Source organism: Carettochelys insculpta, chromosome 8, assembly GCF_033958435.1.
Source record: "Carettochelys insculpta isolate YL-2023 chromosome 8, ASM3395843v1, whole genome shotgun sequence".
Lineage (NCBI taxonomy): Eukaryota > Metazoa > Chordata > Testudines > Carettochelyidae > Carettochelys > Carettochelys insculpta.
In genome coordinates, this window is record NC_134144.1 from 42,028,273 (window position 1) to 42,056,087 (window position 27,815).

At 42.6% G+C, this 27,815-nt stretch overlaps 1 protein-coding gene across 1 annotated transcript; it reads right to left on the reverse strand.

The window, feature by feature from the left end:
- Nucleotides 1–430: 430 nt before the first annotated feature.
- On the reverse strand, nucleotides 431–18,797 carry GCA (grancalcin). Its single transcript, XM_075000692.1, has 8 exons — nucleotides 18,700–18,797; nucleotides 15,398–15,571; nucleotides 7,073–7,142; nucleotides 6,032–6,075; nucleotides 5,613–5,760; nucleotides 2,611–2,724; nucleotides 2,123–2,181; nucleotides 431–621 (listed from the first exon to the last, which is right to left on the reverse strand). Exons 1-8 carry the CDS (start codon nucleotides 18,721–18,723, stop codon nucleotides 595–597), a joined length of 660 nt encoding a protein of 219 aa, XP_074856793.1. The 5' UTR covers nucleotides 18,724–18,797; the 3' UTR covers nucleotides 431–594.
- Nucleotides 18,798–27,815: the final 9,018 nt, after the last annotated feature.

The window sequence follows — 27,815 nt, forward strand, 5'->3', positions numbered from 1 at the left end:
CAAATCGAAAGGAAAATGAACTCCTTAGAGGTACAAGCTGTAATAGTCTGCCTCAGAAAATCTACGGTCACAAGCCTAGAGGGTTTTACCTAAAAACTTGTTTCAAGTTGTGTTTCTAAAGGAAAAATGGCCTCATGCCTCCAAGCAACTGAAATGCCTCAGAATATGCCATCTGAAACAATGTACCACTACTTTGATCATTACATAAAATACCTATATTAGATTAAGCATCAGGATATCTGACACTTTGCTAATTTATGCAGTCTGAATACATATAGAAAATGGCCTGTGCTTGCAACCTTTACAAGCAAAAAATTCTGTTTAGTTTTCATTAAGCTCATGTGCATAACAGGAGGATACCGTTCTGTAATTATGCATATATATATATAAACAGTATGCTTCTAAAAAATAACTAAAAATGAAAAAATTCTTTATTGCTCCCAACTGTGCACTAAAATCAAAACATTTATTCCAAGTGGATGTCTTAAAAGGCAGAAAGATGGGGCAACTCTGCTACAGTTTTAAAATCACAGCAGGCTCAATTAATTTCTTCTCTTCACAGGTTGGACTCTGTATCCTTCAGCAGCCTACCACTCAGATTGCCATGATGCAATGCAAAAACTAGAAAGAAATAAAATCAAAGTAGTTAACACTCAGCACAACACCATATTTGGGCTATGTCAAAACTGCAGGCTTCTGTCTCTTCTCTCGTAAGAGATCTGCCAGTCAGGAGCATTCTGTCAACATCCCTATATACCTCATTCCGTGAGGAAGAAGGGATGTCTTGACAGAGGGGTTTTCCCAACATTTGGCCCCATGTGGATGGCCCAAGTGTCAGAAAACCCTCTGCCAACAGAACTGTTGGCAAATGATACGTAAATGTGTTGCGCAATTTGCATATTTTTGGCTGACAGTTCTCAGCAATCTAGACACAGCCTTAGAAATGAACTAACAACTGGAATACTACAAATTATCAGGAACTGTCCAACCCGGTTGTGCCAGATTTCTTTTTTCGGGTGGCGGGGGGTGTAGAGAAATGCGGGGAATGGAGAACAAAAAATGCCCAGCATAAAATGTGGAAACATAAGTTGGGACTTGTCTAGTGGATGAACAAATGCTTAGAAGTATTCACAGAATCAGGAAAGGAATAAAAAAAAAGAGCAGAGATTTCTTTTATTCATCAGCGCTGAAGACTTTCAAATTGCTAAATACGAACTATTAATAATTCATACAGCACTGTATAACGTCATGTATATTTATGAGGCTAAGTCTGTGTCACAGGTAACAAATGATTATTATAATCTAAGTCTATGTCTAGACTAGAGGGATTTGGTGGCAGAAGCTTTTGTCGGAAGATATCTTCCAACAAAATTTCTCGACAGATGGTAGCCAGACTGCAGGACAGCTCAAAAGAGCAATCTGCTCTGTTTACAAGAGAGCAGCCAGACGACCGGCTGATCTACAGGCAAAACATACAACCAGAAACATAGCAGAGAGGGTTGTCTGGTGTCTCAGAAGCCCTTTCTATTGACAGAACCCTGCCCTCCCCTGACCCTGAACATCTCGACCAGCTTTTTTGTCGAGGTGTTTTTCCTCATGGCATGCGGGGTACACCTGTTGACAAGAAAGTGCTGCATTCTGTCGACAGTAAGTCGACAGAACACCTTTAAGAATTTGGATGCTGTGTGCATTTTGTCAACAAATCTCTCTAGTTTAGACATATCCTAAGAGTCTGATCCTGCGCATACTTCCTACTGGTTGATAGCCCAATGAAGTTAATGGCTGTGAAGAAACAAAGCAGAACATACTAAGTCCTCAGTTCTATAAAAATTTAGTCCAACTGAGTTCATCCCGTGCTTAAATATTCAAAGGATTAGGGCCTTAGATTAGGGAGTGACCATTACAGGTGAGATATGTCAGTCAGTTTGGAGGTGGAGGTACAGGAAAGTTAACATGAATGCAACCAAAGAATTTATTATATAAGAAACATTTATGATAAGTAAGCATAAGGGAAGATAAGGTTTTAAAGTCAAATGTAAACATGCAGCACTAGTCAATCATTTGTAGCAAAAATGTTTTCATAAAGTTCTGAAAAATACAAGTATTTTATCCAGATACTTACATCATCATATAGAAAATTCACATATCCCTGTTGCATGCTGTCTCGTCTCCTGAAGAAATCTTAAATATAAATAAATGAATAAATAAATAAATTGGAGCTTTAAAAATTCAACGTAAACACTAAATATAATTCTGACTGAAAGTATTACTTTGTCAAATATTTCTCTTGGGTTTTTTTTTTTTTTTTGAGGCAAATCTGTCACTTTTGAAAAACATTTCATGTATTATTGCCTCCTTCAATATTCTACCTAAAATTACAGTAGAAAAAACTTACTATCTAGGTGTCATGAATACTGAACTATAACTCAAAATACTGAAGACAGTTATATAGAAAAGAAAATTTTAAAAAATGCAACCCTAGAACTGTAAGAAGTTTAAGAACAACCTGAAGTAGAATCTTTGATGGGCAATTACAATTTTTAGCTGAGGAAAATTTAGAACATAAATAGTGAACTGCACTTCTATTTCAAAACTATGAAACCCCCATACCTGTCAATGCCCTTAATTTCACACAGCAAGCCACATAGTCATCAAAAAAGATTCTGCCATTCTTGCTGTAACGTTTCACAATAGCAGTCAGTGTTTGAGGGCTTAATCTGTAACCTGAAAGACCAAGATTAGTAAAAGTTACAGCCTTTTACGTCAACTCTGCAACAGGTTTCTGGATCATCTCTGGAAAGTCTGAGTACTAAAATAAGTTACAATACATCCTGCATTGCAGTTAATGCGGTTTATATGGCAGAGTGATGCAACATTCATACACAGCAATGAAAAGGTTTATAACTTCCTGACATCAGAATGATTCCATTTGACATTGTATCCCCCATCTGAAAGGGCAACTTCAGGAAGTATAAGGAACACTAAACATACTAAATAGAGACACCATTTTAAGTAATCAGGTCACTCTAAACTTTTCTGCATGGTCTTAAACACAAGTAGCCAGAGGGTTGCTGGTGGAAAAGGCCCAGCAGTAGAAGTATGCTTTAGCATACCGTGCACCTACCAACTGCATTTTTTGGAACATATTCTGAGTTTACTACTACTACAGTGGCTTCACTGAACTCAGGATTTTCTCTCATTTGTACAGTGCAGCAGACAGACAGCATGATTCTCCTCTGTAGAAAAAGCAGTTTCTGTGCTTTAATGCTCAGCAGAGGGGAATAAGGGGATTTCAAAAGGAGCAGGGTCCTTTCGAAAAGGACCCCCGTGTAGCTGCGCCAAGTCGTGCGCTTTCAAAAGCAGCGCTTTCAAAGTGCCGCGGCTGGAAGCGTCCTAATGCTAATGAGGCTCTGAATATTCAATTCAGCGCCTCATTAGTAATCTTCGAAATGGCCATTTTACATAGCCATTTTGAAGTTTTGGCCAAGTGTGGCCACAGCCTAAGGGTATGTCTACACAGCAGTCTTACCCCGAAATAAGCTATTCTGAAATATTCTATTCGAAATAATGCTACTGCACACAACTGCATTTTGAAAGAGCACTTAGCTATTTTGAAATATATCCTCTAAACACAAAGAGCCTATTTCAAAATAGAGTCATTAGATGTGCTATGGCTTATTTCAAAATAGGCACTATTCCTTGTGAAATGAGGCTTACCAATTTTGAAATAAGTCACCCATTATTCAAAATTATTTTGAAATAGTGGTTGCCTCATGTAGATGCTAGGATAGTTATTTTGAAATAACTTTGCTGTATAGACCTACCCTAAGTCTCCAGCAAACTGAGCCTCCCTTTGCATTTATTTTTCCCCTTCCTCCTGTCATTCAGGATTAGCTGCATCTACATCTATACAGTGAAGAGCTATACCAGACCCGTGCTAGCACTAAGAAAAACAGCAGCATGATACAACATTGCAGGACACAAGTACTGCCATGTGTAGCAGTGTAGATGCAGAGGCATGGTCTTCAGCAATGCACCTGTACCAAACTTCAGCGTGGGTGAGGTACCTAATAGCACTGCTGAAGACCACGCCCCCACATCTACACTGATCTCTATGACGATGCTTGCATGGCTGTGTCTACCAGAGCTGAAGTCATACCACCCACCAGTGAGGTCAATATATACATAACATGACTTGAGAGTAACTAAGAATCTACTAACTTCCACCTTCTATCTATTAATTTAGAGCAGAGGTGGGGAACCTTTTTGGGCTGGGGCAACACAAAAGTGAAAAGCAAAAACAAAACAAAAAACCCTCAGTTATTTGGCAACTGAGATACCTCACTCCCCTCATGCTCCAGCACCACAGGCAGGAGGGCGGGGAAGGGGAGGAATGAGGTTCAAGGCTTCCCCCAGGCCAGATTAACTCTTCTGGGGGCTCTGGGAGGGGGGGGGGAGGTGTTCAGGATTCTGTGAGCAGAAGGGGGCTGACAAGGAGCAAGTGCGGAGTCTAGGTGGGAGGGAGGGTGCAGTAGTGGGCTGATGGCAGCCGTGGGAGTGAGGAGTGGGCCGAGGGTGGGGGTCTGGGAGAGAGTGTACAGACACAGGGTGGGCATGGGGAGAGGGTCTGAGCGGGAGAGGGACAAGAGCAGTCTGGGCGATGGGGGGGCTGCTCACCTCCACGTGCTGCCACTGCTGCCCCCTCCTCCGGCTGGAGGAATGGCAGTTGAAAAATGCCCTGTAGAAAGGCTCTTCTCCTCACCTCTCCCATGCACTGCCCTCCCATTGTTCTGACTGGCTGGAATTTGGGGTCGGGGCAGGGCCTGGGACAAGCAGGGAGAAAAGCCTCTCCGGGGGAGCTGTGAGTTCCACCAACCGGGGAAGGGGGAACAGGAGCAGTAGGGGTAGCACCTCAGGTGGCAGCAACAGCGCCATTACTTCCTGCCCCTGGCAGGCAGAGCCTATGGGACGGATCCTGCCCCAGTTCGGCTTATCCAGTTCACAAGACTCAGGGCTCCCCACCCCTCACCCCACCATGGCCTGGAGCCAGAAAAGCCACAATCTGAATCCACACCACAGTCGAGGGGTTCCCTACCCCTGACTTAAGAGGCAGCTTCTAACAGTTGCAGCCCACAGACTTAAGGGTAGATTGTGCCTGTAATATCCCATGCACAGACTAACTATTGCACCAAAACACAAGCACTTTGATCCACAGAAACATTAGCATCCCCTGCTTCCCTAAAGGGAAATGGAACAGGAGGGCTATACACCAGGGGTCCAGAAATGCAGTTTAACAGAAAGCCTTTTTATGCCAGTGCAGCGTCTGGCACTGGTTCCTGGTTCACTAGTGCCAGCCAATAGCAGTTACAAGGATTCATATAACTTAAGCAACTTTCAGTCACTCTACTTTGATGACCTGCCATCAAAGGGGAAGCACACAGGTTTGAGTACATCTGCCCTGTAAGACGGCCTAAGGTCATCACAGCTTCTGTGTGTGCATCTGTAAATTCTGCTAAAATGTTGTGCACCCAGAACATATTGGGCTACCCATGATTCCTCCAGGGGCACAATATACTCAAATATATGCAGACGTTTTTCAAATACTCTCTTACCCATAGCTGCAATGACTTGACTCAATTCATGACGTTCCACAGTTCCACTTCGATCTTGATCAATCATCATGAAATTCTGCTTCCAAGCATAAAGAGCTGCCCAGAGTTCTTTGAATTCATTAAATCCCATTTTTCCTGTATTATCCCTCTGAGGTAGTTTTGTTAATACAAATAACTTAATACATTAAACTAAGTAACTTAAAAGGACTTTCCACATTACTTAGGCAGTATGACTTCTAACCACCCTGACTACAGTAACACAATCAATTTCTGTGCAACATTAAAAATGAACAGAGCCCACAGATACTGTTCTAAAACAAATTAGGTTAAAATGTTCTGAAATCTTAGTTTCAGCTCAGGATTAACTGATTTAAACTGACATTAAAATTACACTATATTCTAGATTTTCCCAAGGATACATCCATCAGGGCGATCATAATTCTACAGGTTTCCAAACTGAATGCTGAAAAATATAATCAACGATTGATTCAAAAATAGATTAATTTTACTTGTGTAATTTCTAGTAATTTGCGTAGTTTCCAGTGACAATAATTAACATGAGTTAATTTACTTTTGCAAGAAATTTTGAACACTCACCAGGAGAAATAAAATCCAGTAAGGGATGGCTAAAAGGGCATGGACATGTTTGCTTCTACATTACTACTTATTTAAGACAAGGGTTAGATGTGGATAAAATGCAGGACATTGAATTGCTTTTTATCATCCACTGAGCCAGGCACTGGTGACCCAACTCCTGTTCTTAATGGAAAGAATTAAATTCAGTATCAGAAAGGAGAGCACAGATTAAAACAGGCATAGAAAGTAAGTTACCATCTCAATTTGTCTCAAAGTGAAGGCACATTTGGCATGCCAGTGTAGGAAAGCTTGCTCTACTATTAGGCTAATACTACTTTAGGAACAGTACGAGTTGGTATTAGAAGAATAACCTATAAAGCAAATACTGCTTATTTTGAGTCCATGGGTTTTAATAAGTCCTTAAAAACTAAACATTATTTTGCCTTCCAAATAAGAGTTTTGGAATGAATTGCACTGCAGGACCCTAACTGGTCTCTAATCATATGCTATCTCAACGGAGTTACAAAGCGTGGTCCACTCTTGGGGGACAGGATAAGTACACACAGGAGCCCAGGCATTGTAGTTGCAAACTGTTTTTGTATACTGTTGTGTTAAGAGGGAAGGAGAGAGAAAGCCTAAAATGCAGTGTGGAAGCACTGTGCAACTCAAGTAGCACAAACACTTATCTTGAGGATTGACATTAGCAGGGCTATGCCATTTACTTAAGGTGTACAGAAGGGACACATGCAGGCACAAAGTGGAAATCTGTAATAATAAAGGAAATGAAAGAAAATGAGAGAGGGGGAACTTTCCTTGGAAAACAGGAATTCCAAAATATCACCCACAGATTTAAAAAAGTACAGCAGCAACATTCAAAGTCTTACGAGAATAAGTTCCACTGATTCCAGACTGGGTTAAGCATCTCTGTAGTTCCCCTGCATCCACTTCACCATCCTGTAGAACAGAGTACACAGGACTGTGGTCATGGATGTTATCAATACAAATCCATGCAGAAATAAAGTGTCAGTGAATAATCTAACTGAAGACAAATGGATTAGTTCATTATAGGTTTCTAAAGATATTTAATAATTGAAAAATTAAAAATACCATAGAAAGGTGTCTCATGTAAATCAAGAATCTGCAGCACTAAACAGAATTCCTTGTTCACAACAATTAAATGGAAGTCTCCTATCTTAGCAAAAAATACCTTTTTAAAATGAACCCTGGGTATTAGTGAAGTTATAGTGACACCTTCTGATAATCAGTACAAAATTCTCCTACAAAGCTAGACAGTTCTATCAAATAATTGGATGTTTTCTACACTTATTTCTATTTTGTTAATGATTTTAATGAGAGCTTTTTAGCATGTCGGAGCCCCCATTCTGAAACAAATAATTAAAAAGATGCTTTCCTTTTGCCAATCACATCTCATATTTCAGGGGTGCCCTATAATTCTGTTGCTTTTCCTTTGGTTGATGCACACAATAAAAATGACATTCTGACCATTCTGTGGTCAAAGAACCCACACTGCTATTACGAGCTGAGATGTTATTCCCAGTGCCCTGGCTAAATTCCAATTCGGTAGTTACATTCTAGCTGCCTGAATCCTTCTGTAGTTCAGTTGAATACACAATCCTCACTTACTGTGGTAAGGTATTGTACTGTGTTGCTATGCAGTTCTAAACAGATAACAGATGTTTTTCTCTTTTTAGAAGAATACAAACTCTTCAAACTGAAAAGAGAAAGAGCTGCCATGATCCACACTGAAGGCAGAAATAGCTGCAATTCAGGAATGGGTCAAGTGATTCCAAAATCAGTATGTGATATACAGGCCTCTAGAATCCTTCAGGTTGGAAAAAATAAGATGTAATGCCATCCAGTGATTAGCTGTTTAACATACACAACATGTGACTGTACCAGAGGTGCTTTTTTCCAGTCAGCCAAATATCACTTCATCTGTTCACTCTTGTCTTCTCTGCTATGTTCCTAGCATCCTATTCTCAAAACAGAGGTCAGCAACCCACAGTACAGGTGCCAACAGTGGCACAAGAACCAATTTTCATCAGTATGCAAAGTGGAAACTCAGCCCTGCCTCCCCTCCCCCAGTCAGCTGGGAGCTTGCTCACAGCCATGTGTGGATTAACAAAACCAGCTAATGCTACCCACCACCACCTGAACAGTAAAGCTCTGAATCTTCATTAATAAGTAAATTTGTTTTAAGTAGGACTATTAGTGACTTTAAAAAACATCACTGGCATGTGGACCATAGAGGTCTAAAGGTCAAATTCCGGCACTCCGCCTCAGAAAGGTTGCCAACCCTTACTCTAAGGCATCTCCACAGAGCACTTCAAAAAGGATATTAAAATAACCCCCAAATCCTACGTATTTCACTGCTAGCACTGATTAAATGAAGCACAAAGATGTAGGTAAGAGCAACATAAAAGGAAGGTGAAAGAAATATCCCATTTAGTGGTGCGCATATTTGCGCTCAGAACACTCAAGACAAAAGGCAGTACAGGCTCTCAAAACTTACACATTGGATCCTCTGGAAAGAAAATTCCAAAAACTAAGATCAAGAAGCAAGTGAATGTTACAGGAAAATCATCTTCATTGGTGGGAGGGTTGATGACACATGACAATGGACATTGAAGAAGATTCCCTATACTTCATTGAGAGCTTTGCAGATAGGTATATCAGCCTGACCTACACTCTTTCTTGGGCTAAAAACTTGTGGCAACATGCAGTATTTTGTGGCTAGTAAGTAAGTATAAATGGCTCACACACTGAACAGTTCTTGTATCAGACAAAATGACATGTGACAAGACAAACAGCACTTTTCAGTATACTTAGCTATGCATACACTAAGTTTTCGGAACAGTCATGACAATTTTAAATTATGACTGGTCAACAAACAACTAAATAAGGACATCTGACAGACACGCCTTTTTTTCTTTTCTTTTTTAACTGTTACTGTATCTTACACTAAAATGCTAAACTTTTGTTTTATAAAACAAAATTATTAAACATGAATTGTAAAATAGAAGCAACCAATTTTCGGTGAGCTTGTCCCATGAAAAGACATAAGAGAAATCTGAAAGACAACATTGTAAGACCCATTTTTCTTGTCCTTTTCCTGCCATTATTTATACTGCCTTGATGGCAAAGTCACAAGGATAGCACATTTGGAGAAATCTCCCAAAAGCAAAGCAAAACAATTATCCCATCCTGGCAAGACTGATCTTGTTCCTGCTCATATCACTGGGCTTCATGCAGGAGCAGAGGTAACATTCTCATCTTGAAGGGAGTAGGGAAAGAGGTGATCTGTTTGCAGCTCTCCATGGAGGATTAAATTTCACCCATCACTGTGCTACAGCGGGACTAGTAACACTGGGCAGACACTACACATAATCACATGCTCTTTGTCAATCCCCATCAGCCTGACTGAGGAGCAACATTCAAAAGCTCTAAAGTGATCGACTGTTAAGCTACAAGAATCTCCACAGTATGGAGCCTTTCTGCTCAAAAGAATATAGGACATTTTTCAGTGGGTAAGCTCACACAAAAAAAAGAGAGATGAAGGGAAGCGAACTCAATAGCTTAAATTTTACTGAGGTGAATATTATATTTCTGAATCTCATTTAGTGGTCATATTAAGAGTACAATAAAAGTCAGAAATATAATTTTCCCCTTTGGCCCTCCCCCCCAAAAAAGGCAATTCAATCCCCATGTTTCTGTGAACGTCTACCTGCTCAGTTCTTTGAGAGTCAAGGCCAGCGCTTCCATCACCCCACTGGTCTTGCTACATGGTAGATGACAGATTGTGGTTATGTGCCTCGTACTTCAGGAGTGAATGTGTATTCCCCCTACAAAAAACTAAATTTACTATAAAATTATACTAGAGAATTAAAAAACAACAAACCAAAAGAAACTCTCTAAGAGTCAACAAGTGCTCAATTAAGATTCCATAAAGACCTCACAGAAATTGGCAACTTTGCCCCTTACTCACACATCTTATAAGGGCTTTTGTTATGCAAATATACATGCATGCAAGGAAGAGACAAATATATGTTTCAAGGTGTGTCATCTCACAAAGCATACAGCACTTGAAAGAGATATGGAAAAGCATGGACAACAGAAGACCTCTTTGTTAACTGTAATCTAATTTTACTTACACATCAAAAATTCCTGTAGACAAATTTGAAATAGAATTGATTTTGAAAGCAAAGACAACACAGGTTTTCACTCTCCCTTTGTTCTGACTATCCCTTAGTAGACAACAGTGAATGAACTAAGCTATTTCTGAGTTATCAGACACACACCAAAAAATAGGAACATGATAAATCCGTTGACTTCTATAGCTCAGAACCCGATCATTCATTAGTCATGAAACTTGACACTCTACTTTTAAGATGATGCTAACCAGGAGACACTTGAGATTAAATGTTTCTGAGAAAATTAGGATGTGAAAACAAGAGGAAGTGGAATGGCTCCTGCAAATGTGAGTAGGAGTTACTCTTGACTTCATAATAAAGCATGATAGCAGGAGGTAAACAGGTGGCTTATACGTAGTTTAACCAGATTCCAATAATGCCTGTTTATGGAATACACTCATTCCTGAAAAGTAGAACGAAATCTTTTACACTAGAAATTTCAAACAATTTGAACTCCAGACAAAGATTTCCTTTCCTAAGTCAATTTCACATTAGGGTATCAGGATAAAGGGAAATCTACAACTTTGAGAAAGAAGGAGAGTGTTAAATTCTAAGTTTTTCCTCACCAGCCAATCCACTTAAAAGCATAAGCTAGGACTGGGAGCTGGGGAAAAAAAAAAAAAAAAGAGAGTATCCACTCTAAAATTAAACAATGAGCTTTTCTCCCTCACTCTGTAGGTCTGCTACATGTATTTTTCCTTCTAGGTTACCTGACAGTGATACTGCATAAAGGCCAAAACAGAGGACAACAACATTCAGTCCCTTTCTTTCTATTGTAACAGAGAGAAAGCCGTGCTAGTCTATATACTATCAAACCAAAAAAAGCAGCAAAGTAGCACTTTAAAGACATATGGTCTGAACAAGTGGGTCTGTCCCACGAAAGCTCACCCAATAAATTTTTTTGTTAGTCTTTAAAGTGCTACTTTACTGCTTTCTTTCTATTGTTTCTATTTCACTTGTGCCCTTTCAGGGCAGACGACTGGAGCAGAGAAAAGCTGTTCTAACTTTTTTCCCCTTCACCACTACTAATCCCTGACGAGTCAAATGCAAGGGCTTCTCCCTAATCTGCTTATGCCTTATCACGTTCTCTCCCACATTTTTGGGCCTCTGCCTCAGATCATGTCTCAGCCCCTTGTCTCATGCCTTGAAATTGACAGAATCCTAATTCATGTCATTAGTGTGCCTTGAAACTGACAGAAACCAAATTCATGTCATTAGTGCTTCTGCCAAGAACATATCATGGGTAAAATCCTGCTTTCACAGGAGAATGGCACAACTATCATCCCTCTATAATGTCTATTATTAAATCATAAATATGCACTTAGGCCCTGGTCTTGCATCAGGACCTGTGTGGGTATATATCCCTATGCCTAAATAAATCTGCTAATAATCCCAGGAAAGCCGAGTAGAACACGACTTTCTGGGCAACACCCAAGTGGTTTCAAAGGAAAACAATTTCTTTTTTTTAATTCAGATTTTACATTCAGGTTTTTTTTTTTAAATATTTAAAATTGAGAACTTAAATTAAGGTCTAAATAATATTATGAAGTTCTACAAGAGTCACACCATTGAACTGATGAAAGGCACTCAACACCCAGAACCAGACTTTGTTCAAGTGCTAAATCAACTTTTGATACCAGCAGTCTCCAAAGAGTATTTTCTTCAACTAGTTCAGTTCAATGACTAGTTCTTTCAGATTTAAGAAACCAACTGGGAACTGAAGAAGCAATTAGCCAAACTTATTTTCCTCTTCCAATCTATGAATAAAAACTAGGTGTGAGGAGGAATTCTACTACAATTGAGTCACAACATTATGAATGGAGGTTGTTTGTAACTCTGAACAAAATGTTATGGTGGTTCATGTTTACAACTGAACACTGGTTTAATACAGCTTTTGAAACTTTACTACGCAGAGGAGAAAGGATGTTTTCCCTCCCCCACCCAAACTTAACACTTTAACACAATACTTTATTTGTCGTAGGGGTAAAGTGTGTTGTCTCTGATGCAGCCTGACTGTATTCCCAGTTCCATATGCGGTGTGTGGTTGACTGGTCAGTTTGTAACTCTGATGTTCTACTGGCTGCACCTCTGAAATCTGGTACTGTCTAGTCCAGTAACATCCATGGTATGGTAGGGCCTCTCCACTCCCACCTACCCCAGTTCCCTTGGGCCTGCAGCCTCAGGGCACCCAGGACCAGAGTCCCAGGGAAGGAAGCCGAGGCTGCAACAGACATGCGAGCAGAATCCCTGGGCCTCCCCAGTCCAATCAATTCTCTTGTTTGGGAGCTGTCGGGTCCTGACCATGCTGGATCAGGAAGGTGCAACCTGTACCGTAGTCATAAAATTTTGAAAATCATACTGGCCAGAAACAATCACTTCAGTTCACTAAGGCTAATACTTCCTAGTTTTATATGCAAAACATTTTCCCGTATGTATCCAGCACATTCAAGGCTTAATTTTGCTGAACCTGCCAAACAATTTTAAATGTTTTTGCACATTATAATTGTATTTCAATGCCCATATAGTCTGCCTTGAGTCAACATAAAAGTGTAAGAGTTAGGAATACAAGGAAGACTCTTATAAAAAGAACAAAAACAAGTCACAGTTTTGTAAAGTGTCAGCGTAAATAGACTCTCAGCACTGGGAGCTACGCCTGTTCTTAGGTAGTGTTTAATGTTTTACATATAGACATAATAGTTTACTGGTCCTAGCAGCATCAATTTACGCATGCCCAAACAGTCAAACAGGTTTGCAATTCTGAGGTAAAAAAAATAGGTCCTTCAAGCCTGTAATCAATGAGACAGTTTTTTCCAAAGGAAACTGTAAGTGTGCTAGCTGAAGCAATTTAATTATATGAAGCCGTGCTATGGCCTTTCACAATATCTTTTGGACAAGTTTTATTCTCCTAGAAAATGTCTTAAGCATGTTTTGAGAGGGGAGAGAACTAATGATGATCAAATACTGCTCAGGGATCACATATATTTGTACAGCAGTTTTAACATAATTTGGACCTTTTACACAGGAATGTATTAAAAAATGTATGTGTTGCTCTAAATGCTGCATCTATTTTACAGTATATCCATGTGCTCCTACTTCACAGGTTAGTAGGGACAAAGGCAGGATCAGACTCATCACAAAAAAAGAAAAAAAGTGACATTCTGCACCAAAAAAGAAATAAAGGATAAAAGATGGTTAGGCAAGCAGTGTCAAGGCAACAAATTACATTTTAAAGCAGAAGTCAAATAGACAAATTGAGCTACACAGCCTCAATCTGTAATGACTGTGTGATCCATGCCAGAAGAAAAGAAAAGCAGCTCCTGCAATCTAGAAGAGAAGATTACTCACCTGGAACAGGAGATCTTCAAACACATTGCCTCTGCAGATCCACGCTCTTAGGAATCTACATGTTGGCAGCACAAATTCCAAACCATCTAGAGAACAGTAACCTGTGGGGCTATGCACATGCCCTCTATGAATCCTTGTATTTTCTCTCCCCACCTACCCCCAAGCCATTTCCCACCCCACCCCTCCCCCAAGATCACTCTGTAGAAACTTCCTGGTTCTTACTCCTTACATCCTTTGATCATAGGTTGTGCTGTGGCCGCCATTCCCATCACAAAAATAATCCAGAGCGGAACATGTGGCCGCCATTCCCATCACAAAAATAATGCAGAGTGGAACATATATACACACATTATCTTCGGTGTTTTATACTATAAAGCTCTTCAAAGCCAGGCTGCAATATGCTGGCAAAGTAGGCTAGTTTAAAAAAAAAAATGACCAGATTTGTATTTGTCCACCCTCCATCACCATCTTACTGAAACAAACTATGCAATCCTGCATTAATAAGAGACTATAGTCTAGATAGCAATAGGTGACTGAGAAGCTTAAATGTCAGATTTAAGACCACAAATTAAAAGAAACACTTCAATACATCTTAGGCAGCATTCATTTTAGAGATCCAAGACCTTCAAGATTCTACTTTCAGGCCCCATGTTCTTGCACTCTTTTCTTTTTTACCTTCTTCTAGATGAAAACACTAAAGTTAGAGAATCTTGGTCTCAGATATCTCTTTAGCAGGATTTTAGTATTCCCTTTACTATCTGCATTTCAAGCTATGGCACTGAGTGGCACAATACAGGTTGCACCTCTAAAATCTAGTACTCTCTCATCCTCAACATTCGTAGTCTGGTAGCACCACAGATGTTGCCAGACAAGAGAGTAGCAGGTCGGATGGAGGAGTCCAACAGCAGTGCGGGGCTTGGAGTCTGCCGGGGGATTGGGATCCAGATCCCCCACATGCTCCATGGCAGCAAGGGGCCAGGAGCCGACGCCCCAGGGGAGGGAGGCTGGAGCTGCAGAAGCTTCAGAGTACAGGGCTGTCTGGCTGTAGAATCCCTGGACCTCCCCTCATCTGGCAAATTCCCATTTGGGACCTTTCAGGTACTGAGCATGCTGGATAAGGGAGGTGCAACCTCTAACATAAAAGTGGCCTGAAGAGACACACATGCATACGGAATACTTATAAAACCTATCTGATTAGTAAGAACAACAACTATCAATTCTGCAGAAGTTTACAAGCTCTTATTGTCTTGGAGAGGAAGGGTCGGGGAGGAGACACAGTAATTGGTTCTTCCTTTGGGCAATCACTAGAATTTTAGAAGATGTCTATATTTGAAGCATTAAAAGACTCCAACATTTGCCCAAATTAAGAAAAATATTAATTAAGGATGAAAGCTTGTTCACAGCTCATCGATGACATTAAGCTTTATGCTGCTAGTCACTAAAAGAGGGGACAAACTAAAATGCCAGGTTACCTATGGTTACCACTTTTGTTAAGCCCAATCCATTTTTTATTTACCTTGTGAGACAATTCTTCCTATGAGAGCTTTAATAACAATACATAGAAAGCTGAGTAGTCTTCTTTCAAGGAAAAAAAATGACTTTGCTAAGTCAACTCACAGGGCTGATTTAATTACATTGTATATATTGTCATACCTGTCCAGCAATAGCAGCAAAGTAAGGCCACATCGGGTCAGCAGCGGCAGAATAAGTACCAGAATACGCAGAATATCCAGAGTATGCTCCATGAGGCATATTTGCTACAGCTCCTGGCATTGGCTGTCCCATTGTCATTTGCATTCCAGGTATCTGACCACTGTAACCTCCATACTTTCGTGAAAAAGAGAAATATTTCAGGGTCTTCACCAGCTCAACATACAAACACAAAGTCAACTCATTCAAGACGTACTTGTAATACAATGCCCATTGCACATCCTAATTCAAATAACGATACCACTTCAAATTCATCTGTCATACAAACAGGCATATTATCTGTTTTAAAAAAAGGTTACATGTATACTATGATCACATAATACTTTCTGATTCAGAATTTTTAAAATAGCCAAAACCAATACTTTATTATGTGAATGAAAAGGGATAAATTGTGCTACAAAAGAAGTTTACATGGAACATTTTCCAAAGAGAAATGGCAGTTGTAAGTGATTCTCTTTTATACCCCATTTAAAAACAGAGAAATTGAACACTTATTTGCAAAACTTAGTAGGTAGGCTGTCCTAACCTAATTCCAGTTTGTACAAAAAATTCTAACTATTGAATGGGCCCTGCAGGTTCCATTAAATATCATACCCTACACTCGTGTGCTAAACAGTTAAGTAATTTAAATCAGTCACACAGTTTCAGCACTTTTGACAGGCTGAGTATAAAAACTGCATTAAGATGTTGAAATGGGTGGGGCTTGATTTGATAAACAATATCTATATTTACATATAAAAGAGGACCTCATCCTCTAGTAAGCACTTATTTCTATTACTACCATAAGGACTACCATCAAACTTTAAGGGAATTTTTTGTTCTAAGGCTTAGACTACACTAGACCTTACAGTTGACTGCAGATATGCAATTCTAGCTATGGCAATTGCATAGCTAGAATCAACATATCTACAGTCGACTGTAAAGTCTGTGCTCACTGAGGGAGGTCAATGGGAGTATTTCTCCAGTTGACCCCCACTTACTCCTGGGTGGGGGGAGGAGTACCAGGGGTCCACTGCCAACCCCAGAGAGATCGATTTTGTATGTCTTTACCTAAACTGGTAGATCTTCCGGTAAGCACAGACAAGCCCTGAGACAGGAAAAATATAATGGACATGCCAGCTGGTTTTTTGCTCATCAACAGAAACATGGGATCTTCCAAGATAATTCAGCAGCATATCAGACACAAATGCCAGAGTAAGAGTGGGTGGGAGACAGAATTGGAAGGTGAACCACAGCCCTCTGAGAAAGGAATGAAACTAACTCTACAATTGATGCGTCAATAAAAAGTTCCAGCACAAAAATAGCCTAATTTCCTCTAATTTTTATGTGCATGTGCAAAACAACTTTTGTTATGTGCAACAATGACCGGGGGTGGTGAGAGTGTGTGGCAATAGCAGAGCTAATGCATTGGTGTGAGGGCTCTATATCAGGGCTTTGGGTGTGGGAGAGGGCTGTGACTTGAGGCAAGGGATTGGGGTGCAGAAGGGTGGGAGGGTTCTGGAGTGGATCCAGGGATGAGGGGCTTGGGATCAAAGAGGGAGCACAAGGTTTAGGCAAGGGCTCAGTGTTGAATGCAAAAATGCAGTAAGAGGTACAAATGCGCTCATTTCGGATGCAGGAGGGGATACAAGCTATAAGCTGGGGCCAGATAAGCACTTTGAGATACAGAGGGCTTAGGAGTTAGCCAAGGGAATGCTGGGCAGGGATCCCTCTCTCTCAGTCACAGCAGCTCCAGAACGGAGAAAGACATCTCTCCCTGCTGCAGCCCTGAGCGATGCTTAATAACCAGTGCATGGAGCAGCCACACCTTACAGCGAACTTACACTGGGACCCCAGTAGCTACTCTTGATTAAGTAAATCTGAAAGAAAACAGCTTACCTCCTAAATTCACCTGAGCCTTGTTTTATAGCTAGGGATTTACTAAAGGACAATTTCAGTGACAGTCATGGAAATATTCACAGAAAACCTGGTCTTCAACATTGGTAAATACCTGAGCTGTGGATCCTGACAAAGCTTTGTATTGATTTTGCTTTAATTTGATTGGCTGAGAACATTTTAGCAAGTCAAGGCACTGAGTTTATTTTCCTTCTGTTGTGCCACGCTTATAAATACAACAACAGAGTATTTTACAGAGAACGAGAAATTGTGTTGCGGGAAAGTGTGTTGTTATGAGGTGAAAGGAAACTTACTGTGGTACCTGCTACTGAACATATCGTACATGGTGCACACACAAAGGTAGCAAGGAGGCGCAAGCATAGCTGCTCCACTGCCTATTCAGGTTTAATTCTGCAAACCCTCTGCTGTGAGGTAGGGATGTCAGAGCCAAAATTAAGTCATCACTACTGCAATGCTCATGCATCACATCCTAGTACCACTCATCCAATGTGGGTTCTAATCATCACACCCCAGGGGTTGTGGAACCAAAACTCAGGGACCAGTGTGGCTGGCTCCTGCACCAGAGCTAGGGGTAGGGGCTGTCCCACCAGGAAGGGGGAAGACACTGCACCTGGCCGGCCGCTGGGGGGCGAGGACAGTAGGGTGCGGGCTCAGCAGGCGAGGCACTGCGGTCAACAGCAGCAGTGGGAACGACCTCCGAACTGGACGGCGCATACTATGGGGAAAAGATCGACCACGCTCCGAACGCACAAGCGGCGTCCTATTTAAGCAGGGCCTTTCACACCCAGCGCGCCCCGCCAGCCCCGCTTCCGGCGGCGTCGCGTAAGGACGGTGCGGGCGCCATGATTCTTCCGACCAGGTCCACCAGCAAGACGCTTCGTGCCCGAGCGGTCTGCGGGGGCGCCTGCGACACACGGAAGGGCCAAATGTGTCCTACGACCCCGGGGACCGCAGCCGGGGGACCGCGACGCCAAGACCGCCACTACCCCAGGGCTCGGCTGCTGCTCAGCGAAACGGGCTCCGCTGGGGGACGGGCTCGTGCCGAAAGAGCCGTGTTTCGCGCCAGCGCCTCCCTCCCACGGCCAGGAGCGTCGCAAGGGGCCCGAGCCTGCGAGCGGGGACCGCGACCCGGTAAGGAGACCTGCCCCTCAGCCGGGCCCGCCCATCCTGCCCGCACGTCACGGCTCGAGCGTCACTGCCTCCCACGGGGGCTCGGAGCGGCCGGTGGGCTCGGAAGGCCCAGCCCACGTCCGGGTGTCTGTCCCGTGCGCCCGGGCAGGGCCCCGACCCCAGGCGGCAGCGCCTCCGCGAGCCTTGTCGAGCCCGCCCAGGCCCCGTTGGATACTCACCGCTCCGAAGCCCGGGTAGGCCATGGCGGAGACACGCGCCGAGCAGCCTACGTCTCTCTCCACACGGCCCGACTGGGAACCTGCCTCAGCGTCACGCCAGCCCCGGCTCTCTGCGCCCTGCCATTGGCTGGCGGGCTCCCCGCCCCGTCTGTCGTCACACGCTGGGCGTCTGGGCGGTAGGGGCTGGCAGAGCTCGAGCGGTGACGTGACGCGACGCGGCGCGGCGCGGAGGGGCGGGGCTTCGGGGCTTTGCTGGCCATGAAGCCCGGGCAGGGGGTGGTGCAGGCTGGTATGGCTCTGGGGGAGTGGATGGGTCGCGGATGCGTGTTTAAATAAGGGCGTGGATTGTTTCCCACCCTCCTGTGGGGAGATGCTCCTTGAGGTATTAGGGCCTATGTAAGTTATGTAGTAGAATAACCCTCAAATTCAAAATCTAAAGTTGGTCTGGAAATGTTTGTTCCTGTCTGTCGAAGAGTCACAGAGAGGTAGCCCTGTTAGTCTGTACTCCAACAAAACAAAGCAGCAGAAATGTAGTGCTTTAGACACCAAGCATTAAGCCCAATAAGTGCAATGGATGAAAATAGTATTGTTCCCGAAAGACTAGACTTATGTGCCACAGGGAGGGAATAGGAATGACTGCAATGCACCAGTGTCCATACACCCCAGAATGGCAGAGAAATGATTTGGCTAACCCTGAGCAAGTAACACATGCCCACATACTGCAGTGGACAGAAAAGAATATCCCAATGTCATTGCCAGTCTAAAGTGCAAATAAATTCCTGTCCTCACATAACAGCAATCAGCAAGAAACAACCAGCCATGCACTTAAAATATAGAATACTCTGAGGCACCTCGGGGCCTTTACTCCTGGCACAAGGTCCCACTTCTACTTGCGGCCTTCCCTGGTGCTTCACAGCTAAAAATAATCACATTGAGGAAAAGAGATTCCTATCTGACCCCTGCAGGTGGCCAATTGAAGCCATAAAACAGGGCTGATGTTACTGGCATGGGTGCCCAGAGTGGCACATGAGCCAATTTTTATTGGCTTGCATGGTGGGAGTTCAGCCCCACCCCTCATTCTCCCCCTGCATCCAGGAGCTTGTTCAAAGCCATGTCACCTGTGGATTAACAAAAGACCAGCTAATGCTACCAACCACCACCTAAACAGTAAAGCTCTGCATCTTAATTTGTTTTTTAATGAAGCTGTTGTTAGTATGACTATTAGTGACTTTAAAACATATCACCAGCACTCGTACAATATAGAGGTCAAAAGGTTAAATTTTGGCATTCCACCTTGGAAAGGTTGCTGATCCCTGCCCCATAGCATGAGTTTGTAGGAGCAGAAGAGAAAAAGCAAAACAGAAGTCTCATTCATAAATTTGGTCAGCTCTATCCTGAAATTAGACAGGGTGCTTGTGTGTGGGGGTGAGCACATGAATGTGATATAGGCACATGATAAAGTAGTGATTGAGATATGTACTGCCAATAAATGTGACATTTTGCCTTATCCCCCTGCAAAAGATGCTGCATAATTATTTTACGTACAACACGAAGACTTGTGGATAGAGCTGGGGAAAGGATACTGGAAGTGGGAGTTGGGGATTTGATGGATAAGGAGACTAGGAGCTGAGGACAGGGGTGTTTGCAAATAGGAGCCATGGAGCAAAAATGCTGTAGGTGTATTAGTACTGGAGACTGGTATCAGCCTAATAGTCAGGAATTGGCTGGGTGAGGAGTCAAATGGATGCAGGGAAAGGATGCCCAGGGAGGCAGACATCTAACAATAATTCAGGATGTAGAGAGAGAACTGGGACTGGCTGGGAAACATGGAGCCCAGTGGTGTGGACAGATCTAGGATGAGCATTCTAGGAAGAGAGACTGATACCTGGAACAAGTAGGAGCAGGTTACATGGTGAATGAGTAGGGGTTAGGATGGAAGGAGAGAGACAGGTTGGATGAGGAACCTGGGCAGAGGAAAAAGGAGACTAGTTGTGCAGGGAGCTGGGAGGCTTTGTGGACTAGAAATAGCTGCACAGATTGATTTGGGACTGGGAAGACTGGGTCTAGGAGTTTAGATGGGGAGACACGGACTATTTGGGCAAGGATGTTGAGATTGGGAAGAGAAGCCTGAGGAATAGAAACTCTATCTAGGTATGTGAAGAGTGTTGGGCCAGGAAAGAGGCAGGACTTAACAGGGGGACAGGTGGGGAAGGATGGGGCAGAAGGAATAAAGCTTGAGGAAAAGCAGCACAGGAGTCTGCTTGTTAGAACACACTCTCCTCCAGAGCCTGGAATGAAACCTAAGACTCCTGTCTCCCACCATTCCTTTGCTATCAGCGAGTATCTAAGAAATCCATGATAAAGTGTCTCATTTCCTACAGTGCTGGTCTACATAGTGGACGACAGTCTCCTCCTGCTAGTATTTAGTCCATCAGCTAAAGTGTCAAAGGTCTCTTTGAATCTAAGGTTTCAGACTTGACGATGACAGTGTCCGTGTCAATATGATGCCACATGATGGAATTACAGGGCAGAGGGCATTAGTTTCTTTTTAGAATCCCATTAAAATGACGCACACAATTACTCTAAAATACAATTAAGATTATAAATGACTAGTACTCAAAAGTTAGGAAATGCCAGAATTAATTTTAACAGAGCAACCTTAATCTGCTCCCTTGCATAGGTTCTCATGCTTGAAAGGATTCAGTTATCAGTGAAGGTTGAATTCACCTAGGAATGTAACATTGAATTTAATTGGTTAGCTGGTAGTTTAACTGGTTAACCAACTAAAGGAGGAGCCTGAGCTGGGCTAGCGCAGACTCCCCAGCTGTCCCCGTGACACACTAGGGACTGGGGCTATTCCAGCTCAGTTGGAGCTTCCCTGCCTGCAGTGCTGCCATGGGCAGGGGAGCACTCCAGCATATCTGGAGCAGCACAGGTCCCTGGTGCACCATGAGAAGGGATGCTCCAGCTGGGCAGATCCACGGTCCCGTGTGCCACAGGCAGGGGTCCTCCGGGCAGCCTCAGTCCATGACAAAACCATGCACTGTAGCCTGCATGTTTCCCAGATTCACTGCCCTTCCTAGCAGAAGAGTATTGATTGTCCTGGTTACTTAGATAACAGCAGCCCCAATGTTGATTACCCACTTCAAATTGATTTCCCCATTGACTGGTAGCAGTCTAGCATTGCAAGCATCCATGGGACTATCACCACTCACTCCTCAGCTGTCAGAGCTGGTCTCATTCTGGTATTGCTACACTTCAGGGTGGGGGAAAAAACAATTTGCAAAGTTAACGAAAGTGGCCTTATGTATATGGAAGTTTTGTAGCCACTGTTCATCATCCCATAAGCGCATAACTGCTATTTGACCAGTCAGTGCTTGTCTCTGCTCAATAGGTTCTTGAATGTCTGTGTTTGTGGCCTCCTCACATTCTTCCTCACTGACAGCTCCTGGCCAGGCTCTGGAGAAACTGCAGAATAATACGTGAGGTATTTGCAACATCAGTGTGCAGCTGGTTGGGATCCATGCTTGCCATACTATGGCATATGTATAAATAACTAGGGGAAAAAAGCATGAAAACATTGTTTGCCATTGCTTTCAAGCAGGGGGTGAGGGAGGAAATGTATTATGGGAGGCTGATGACATGTACCTAGACCTACCCACTGCAATGTTTTTGTCCCATCAGGCACTGGCAGCCTAACCTAGAATCCAGATGGGCAGCAGGAATTCTGGGACAGCTTCCCACAGTACATTGCTGTTAAAGTCAAAGGTAGCTACTGGGGATACACTTTGTCAACTTCCTGTGCCCAGGGAGGGGCAGACACACCTTCAACTTTGTAAATTCAGAAGCTAAGAAGTTGACCTTAAGTCTACACTATAAATGTAGATCAAATTATTATCTTAAGTGGAAATAAGCCCTTAGGAAAGTAACTGCTACTCTCGATGTGGTAATGCTGAGTATCGCAATGCATGAGTATAGCCCCCAGAGTGTAGTATCAGTCTTTCCTTGGCTGGGCAAACAAATCATTGTGCTTATACCTGGTTTTAGCCTAACTTACCAATTAAAACAATGGATCATGAACAGGATTATAATAAAAACATTATTATTGTGACCTATACATTCATCGTTGTGTGGTTTTCAACAACTCCATATATATCAAGTGGATTCCAGCATGTCTTGATGTAGAAATTTTAACACACAAACTCACCTTCTTACTCAAAGATAATGTTTAAATGTGCTTCTGAAAATCCCATGAGGTAGCTAGGGTTAGGCATCTGTCTGAGTCCGTAGTTACTTACCTTTAAAATCTGGCTGCCACTCTTACCATCTATTTCCCCATAGTCCTGTGTTTGTAATAACCAAGTGTGCTATGGCAACTGGGATGCTCAGAAAAGTGGGTGAAGATGTTACTTAGCAACACGGATCTTTAGGTTAGAAAGCTCTGTTCCAAATTGTGAAGGAAAACTACAACCTAACTCAGAAAATGTAAAACTCAGTGAAAGTGCAGCGACTGGTGGTGGCCATGTGTTGGTGAGAAGTATTAGAGGAAAGTCAGAGGTGGAGGAATATGAAATCTCAGGGAGCATGGCACCTTCTCAAGATACGTGAAACAAACCAGAAATAAAGGAACCATAAGATGTGACAATGAAACCAAACAGCACAGAGTGAAATGAAACTAAAACCCAAAATGGACGTACAGAAAGGGAAACAGAAAGCAAACTGTTGAAAGAGAAAATAAACAGATGACTATATTAAAAAATAAGAATTTCTATGTACGTATCTAGCTACGGGTCTACTTAAGCACATAAGAGTGACCTTACTGGGTCAGACCAATGGTCCATCTAAGCCAGTATTCTGTTTTCTAACAGTGGCCAGTAGCAGATAATTCAGAGAGAATTAACAGAAGGTGTCTATCAAATGATCCGTCCCCAGTTATCTAGTAACAGTTTCTCAGGTTGTGCCCCTGAACATCTTAACTAATAGCAATTTAGGGTAGGGATGTTAAATCCTACTTAATTGGTTAACTGGTTAAAGGCTAGATTTAACCATTCAAACCTGCAGTCAGGGAGGCTGGGCTGGAATAATCCCTGTGTAGGCAGGGGATTGCTCCAGCCCACACTGGCTAATCAGTTAACTGGTTACACTTTAACATCCCTGATTTATGGAACTATCCTCCATGAACTTATTTAATTCTTTTATTAACCCAGTTATATTTTTTGCCATAACATACCTTGAGAGAGAGTTCCACAGGTTAGTTGTGCATTGTGTGAAAGCATACTCCCCCTGGTTGTATCAAATCTGCTGCCTGTTAGTTGGGTTTTTGTACTGTGAGAGTAAAAAATAAAATTTCTTCCCACCAGTTATGATTTTATAGACCCCATCATATCTCTCCATAATAGTCCCTTTTCTAAGATGAACAGTCTGTTTTTAATCTGTCATCGTATGAACACTGTTCCATAACCCTCATCATTTTTCCCCTTATTTGTACCTTACCCAGTTCTAATATATCCCTTTTGAAATGAAGAAACCAGAACCGCATGCAATATTCAAGGTGTGCATGCTATGGATTTATATAATGGCTTTGTGCTATTGTTTAATTATCAATAGCTTTCCGAAACGTTCCTAAAGTTCCATTGGGGTGTACTGCTGCACATTTAGCAGATGTTTTCCATAAACTATCCATCAGAGGCAATGCATAAATGGCGACACATACACCTCAACAATGTGGACAGGAGGGCCAGTCAGCAGCCAGTGGAGCCAAAGTCCCCAGGTAGCCAAGGGGACTAGCAAGGAGTCCGTCCCACTACACCTTCAACACTCACCATCAGTAGCAGGGGAAACAAAGCAACCTGGCCACAGCTTGCTTGCTCCCACTGTGTCGCTTGGGGGAAGGTGTGGACTGCCTCCACGCTCAGTGGTGGGAAGCAGAACAAGACAGCGAGAGGAGCAGAGCAAGGTAGAGCAGCATTTATCTGCTTCATAGGAACATAAAAGCCATGCTGGGTCATACCAAAGGTCCATCTAGCTCAGTATCCTGTCTTTTGAGAGTGGCCAATGCCAGATGCCCCAGAGGCAATAAACAGAACATGTAGTCATCCATATCTAGCCTCTGACAAACAGAGGCTAGGAACACCATTCCTGCTCATGCTGGCTAACTGCCATTGATGGACCTAACCTCCATGAATTTATCTAGTTCTCTTTTGAACCCTGGTCTTCACAACATCCTCTGGCAAGGAGTTCCACAGGCCTACTATGTGCTGTGCGAAGAAAAACTTCCTTTTGTTAGTTTGAAACCTGCTGCCTATTAATATCATTTGGTGACCATTAATTCTTATGTTATGGAAACAAGTAAATAGCTTTTCCTTATTCACTTTTTCCATACCTGTCATGATTTTATAGACCTCTATCATGTATCCCCTTAGTCCCTTCTTTTTCTAAACTGAAAAGTCCCAGAGCAGCTTTCAGGCCTCAAAGAGGAAGAGTGGAAAGTTCCATTCCTGTAGTAAAATCAAGTTCCTATAGCTATGTTACAGCTTGTTACAGCCTTAAACCCCATCAACATAGACACCAGATAGCCACATCAGCCCTGATGCCTGCCTTTGAATGTGAGAACCTAAGAAACCAGTAACGGGGCAACCTTGACTTCAGCCCTGGGAGAACATTAAAAGTGATGCTGAGCCAGTATGCACACACCCAGTAAGCAGCAAAGGGATCAAATCACTGTAAGGTTGTGTCTACGCTAGCCCCAAACTTCGAAATGGCCATGCAAATTGCCATTTTGAAGTTTACTAATGAAGCGCTGAAATACATATTCAGCGCTTCATTAGCATGCGGGTGGCTGCAGCGCTTCGAAATTGACACGGCTCGTCCCAAAGGGGCTCCTTTTCAAAAGGACCCCACCTACTTCGAAGTCCCCTTATTTCCATCTGCTCATAGGAATAAGGGGACTTCGAAGTAGGTGGGGACCTTTCAAAAAGGAGCCCCGTTGGGACAAGCCGCGTCAATTTCGAAGTGCCGCAGCCGCCCGCATGCTAATGAAGCACTGAATATGTATTTCAGCGCTTCATTAGTAAACTTCAAAATGGCCATTTGCATGGCCCTTTCGAAGTTTTTGGCTAGTGTAGACATAGCCTAAGGCTCTACCCCTAGCTGAGTCTCACCAGGGACTTCCAGCCTCAGAGGTGCCCGGGGCCCCCAGCTAGAGCCATGTCTGCTGCAGCCCTGATGTGAGGCACTCAGGACTGGGACTCTCTATAGCAGAAAGGGACGTAAGCATTCCAAAATGCCTCTTACTCCATTGAGTACATTTCTGTTCTGCTTCTTGCTTGCTAATGTGTACCTTCTGAACCTGTAGTAGCTTAGAGTGGTTAAGATTAATGAAGTCCATTATCCCTCATCTGCTCTGTGTTGAAGTGAATTCCATAATCCTGTCCAGCCTTAGCCTTGTGAGTTAACAACTGTTTATCCCCTTCTCCAGATAATTTTTAAATAGGTTGAATAGGATTGGTCCCAGTAAAGACCTTTGGGAGACACTACTAGTTACCACACTCCATTCGGAAAACGTCCTGTTGATTTCTACTGTTTGTTTCCTGTCTTTTAACCATGTTAGTCTGTATTTTCATGAAACAAAAGAAAAGCAGTCATTTAGCACTTTAACGACTAACAAAATAATTCATTAGGTGATGAGCTTTCGTGGAGCAGACTCACTACTTCAGATATGGAAATAGCGCTGAAAATGAACTAGCATGACAAATATATAGCATCAAGAACAACAAAAAGTCTTGTGGCACCTTATAAACTAACAGATATTTGGAACATAAGCTTTTGTGGGCAAAGACCCGCTTCATCAGATGCATGAGTGGGGGGGTGGTTTCAGAGGGGTATTTAAAGAGTGGGGTCCCAGTAAGAGGGAGGGCCAGAGCTGACAAGGTCTATTCAGCAAGGTGGAAATGGCCCAGTATCAACAGTATTTATCAAAAGAGGAAAAAACAAGTCAGATCAGACGGGGATGTGAGCCGTTGTCAGCGTGTAATGGGGAGCTGTCAACACCCAAAGCAGAGAATAGTAACAGAGAGGGAGCCATACTAGTCTATATACTATCAAAACAAAAAGCAGTCAAGTGCTACTTGACTGTTTTTTGTTTCCAAAGCAGAGAAACTGTCTTTTTGTAGGCTGCGAGCCACTCCCAGTCTCTGTTTAATCCATGGTTAATGGAGTCAAACTTGCAAATAAATTGCAGCCCAGATATTTCTCTCTGCATTTGATTTCTGAAATTTTATAGCAGTTATCTTTTAACCAGTTATCAATCCATGTAAGGACCTTCCCCCTTATCCCATGAGAGCTTACTTTACTTATGGGCCTTTGATGAGGAACTTTTTCAAAAGCTTTCTGGACATCTAAGTACGCTATATCCACTGGATCCCCCTTGTCCACACGCTTATTGAGTGCCTCAAAGAACTCTCGTAGATTAGTAAGGTATGATTTCCCTTTTACAGAACCCTTCTCTTTTTCCCCCAACAAATTATGTTCATCTATGCATCCATCAATTTTATTCTTTACTATAGTATCCATTAATTTGTCTGCTACTGATGTTAGATTTACTGGTCTGTAATTGCCAGAATTGCCTCTAGAGTCCTCTTTAAATATTGGGTCACATTAGCTATCTTCTAGTCATTAGATACAAAAGTTTATTTAAAGGATAAAAAGATAAGTTACAAACCACTGTTGATGAGCGCAAGGGGAGAGAGGCAAACCCTTGCTGCTGGGACCAGACTTTGGCCCTGTTTAGTGTCCCAGAGGCAGGGCCTGATGTACAGCAAAGGTGGGGTGTGGGTGGGGTACAGAAAGGCTGTCCAGACCCTTCTTTGGGCTGCGGGTGGGTGATGTGGTCAGTGACAACCCCCTGCAACCTCCACATCAACCCACAACAAGCCACTATCCATATTGATTCTGAGATCTTACTTGAATTGAAACAGCTAATTTTATATATAGTTAGGATTCCATTTTCTAATGTGCATTACTTTGTATTATCAACAATGAATTTCATCTGTCACTTAGACACGTTTTTAAGTATTTAACATTTTGTACTATTTGGACCTAATCCAAAGGCCACTGAA

Bases quoted from the DNA above. Each gene is read 5' to 3' on its own strand.
- GCA (XM_075000692.1), bottom strand. From the start codon at position 18,723: ATGGCCTACCCGGGCTTCGGAGCG. The intron at 15,572-18,699 runs GTGAGTATCCAA...TTTTCACGAAAG, and splicing joins CCTACCCGGGCTTCGGAGCG to TATGGAGGTTACAGTGGTCA. The intron at 2,182-2,610 runs GTATGGGGGTTT...TTTATATTTAAG, and splicing joins GAAATTAAGGGCATTGACAG to ATTTCTTCAGGAGACGAGAC.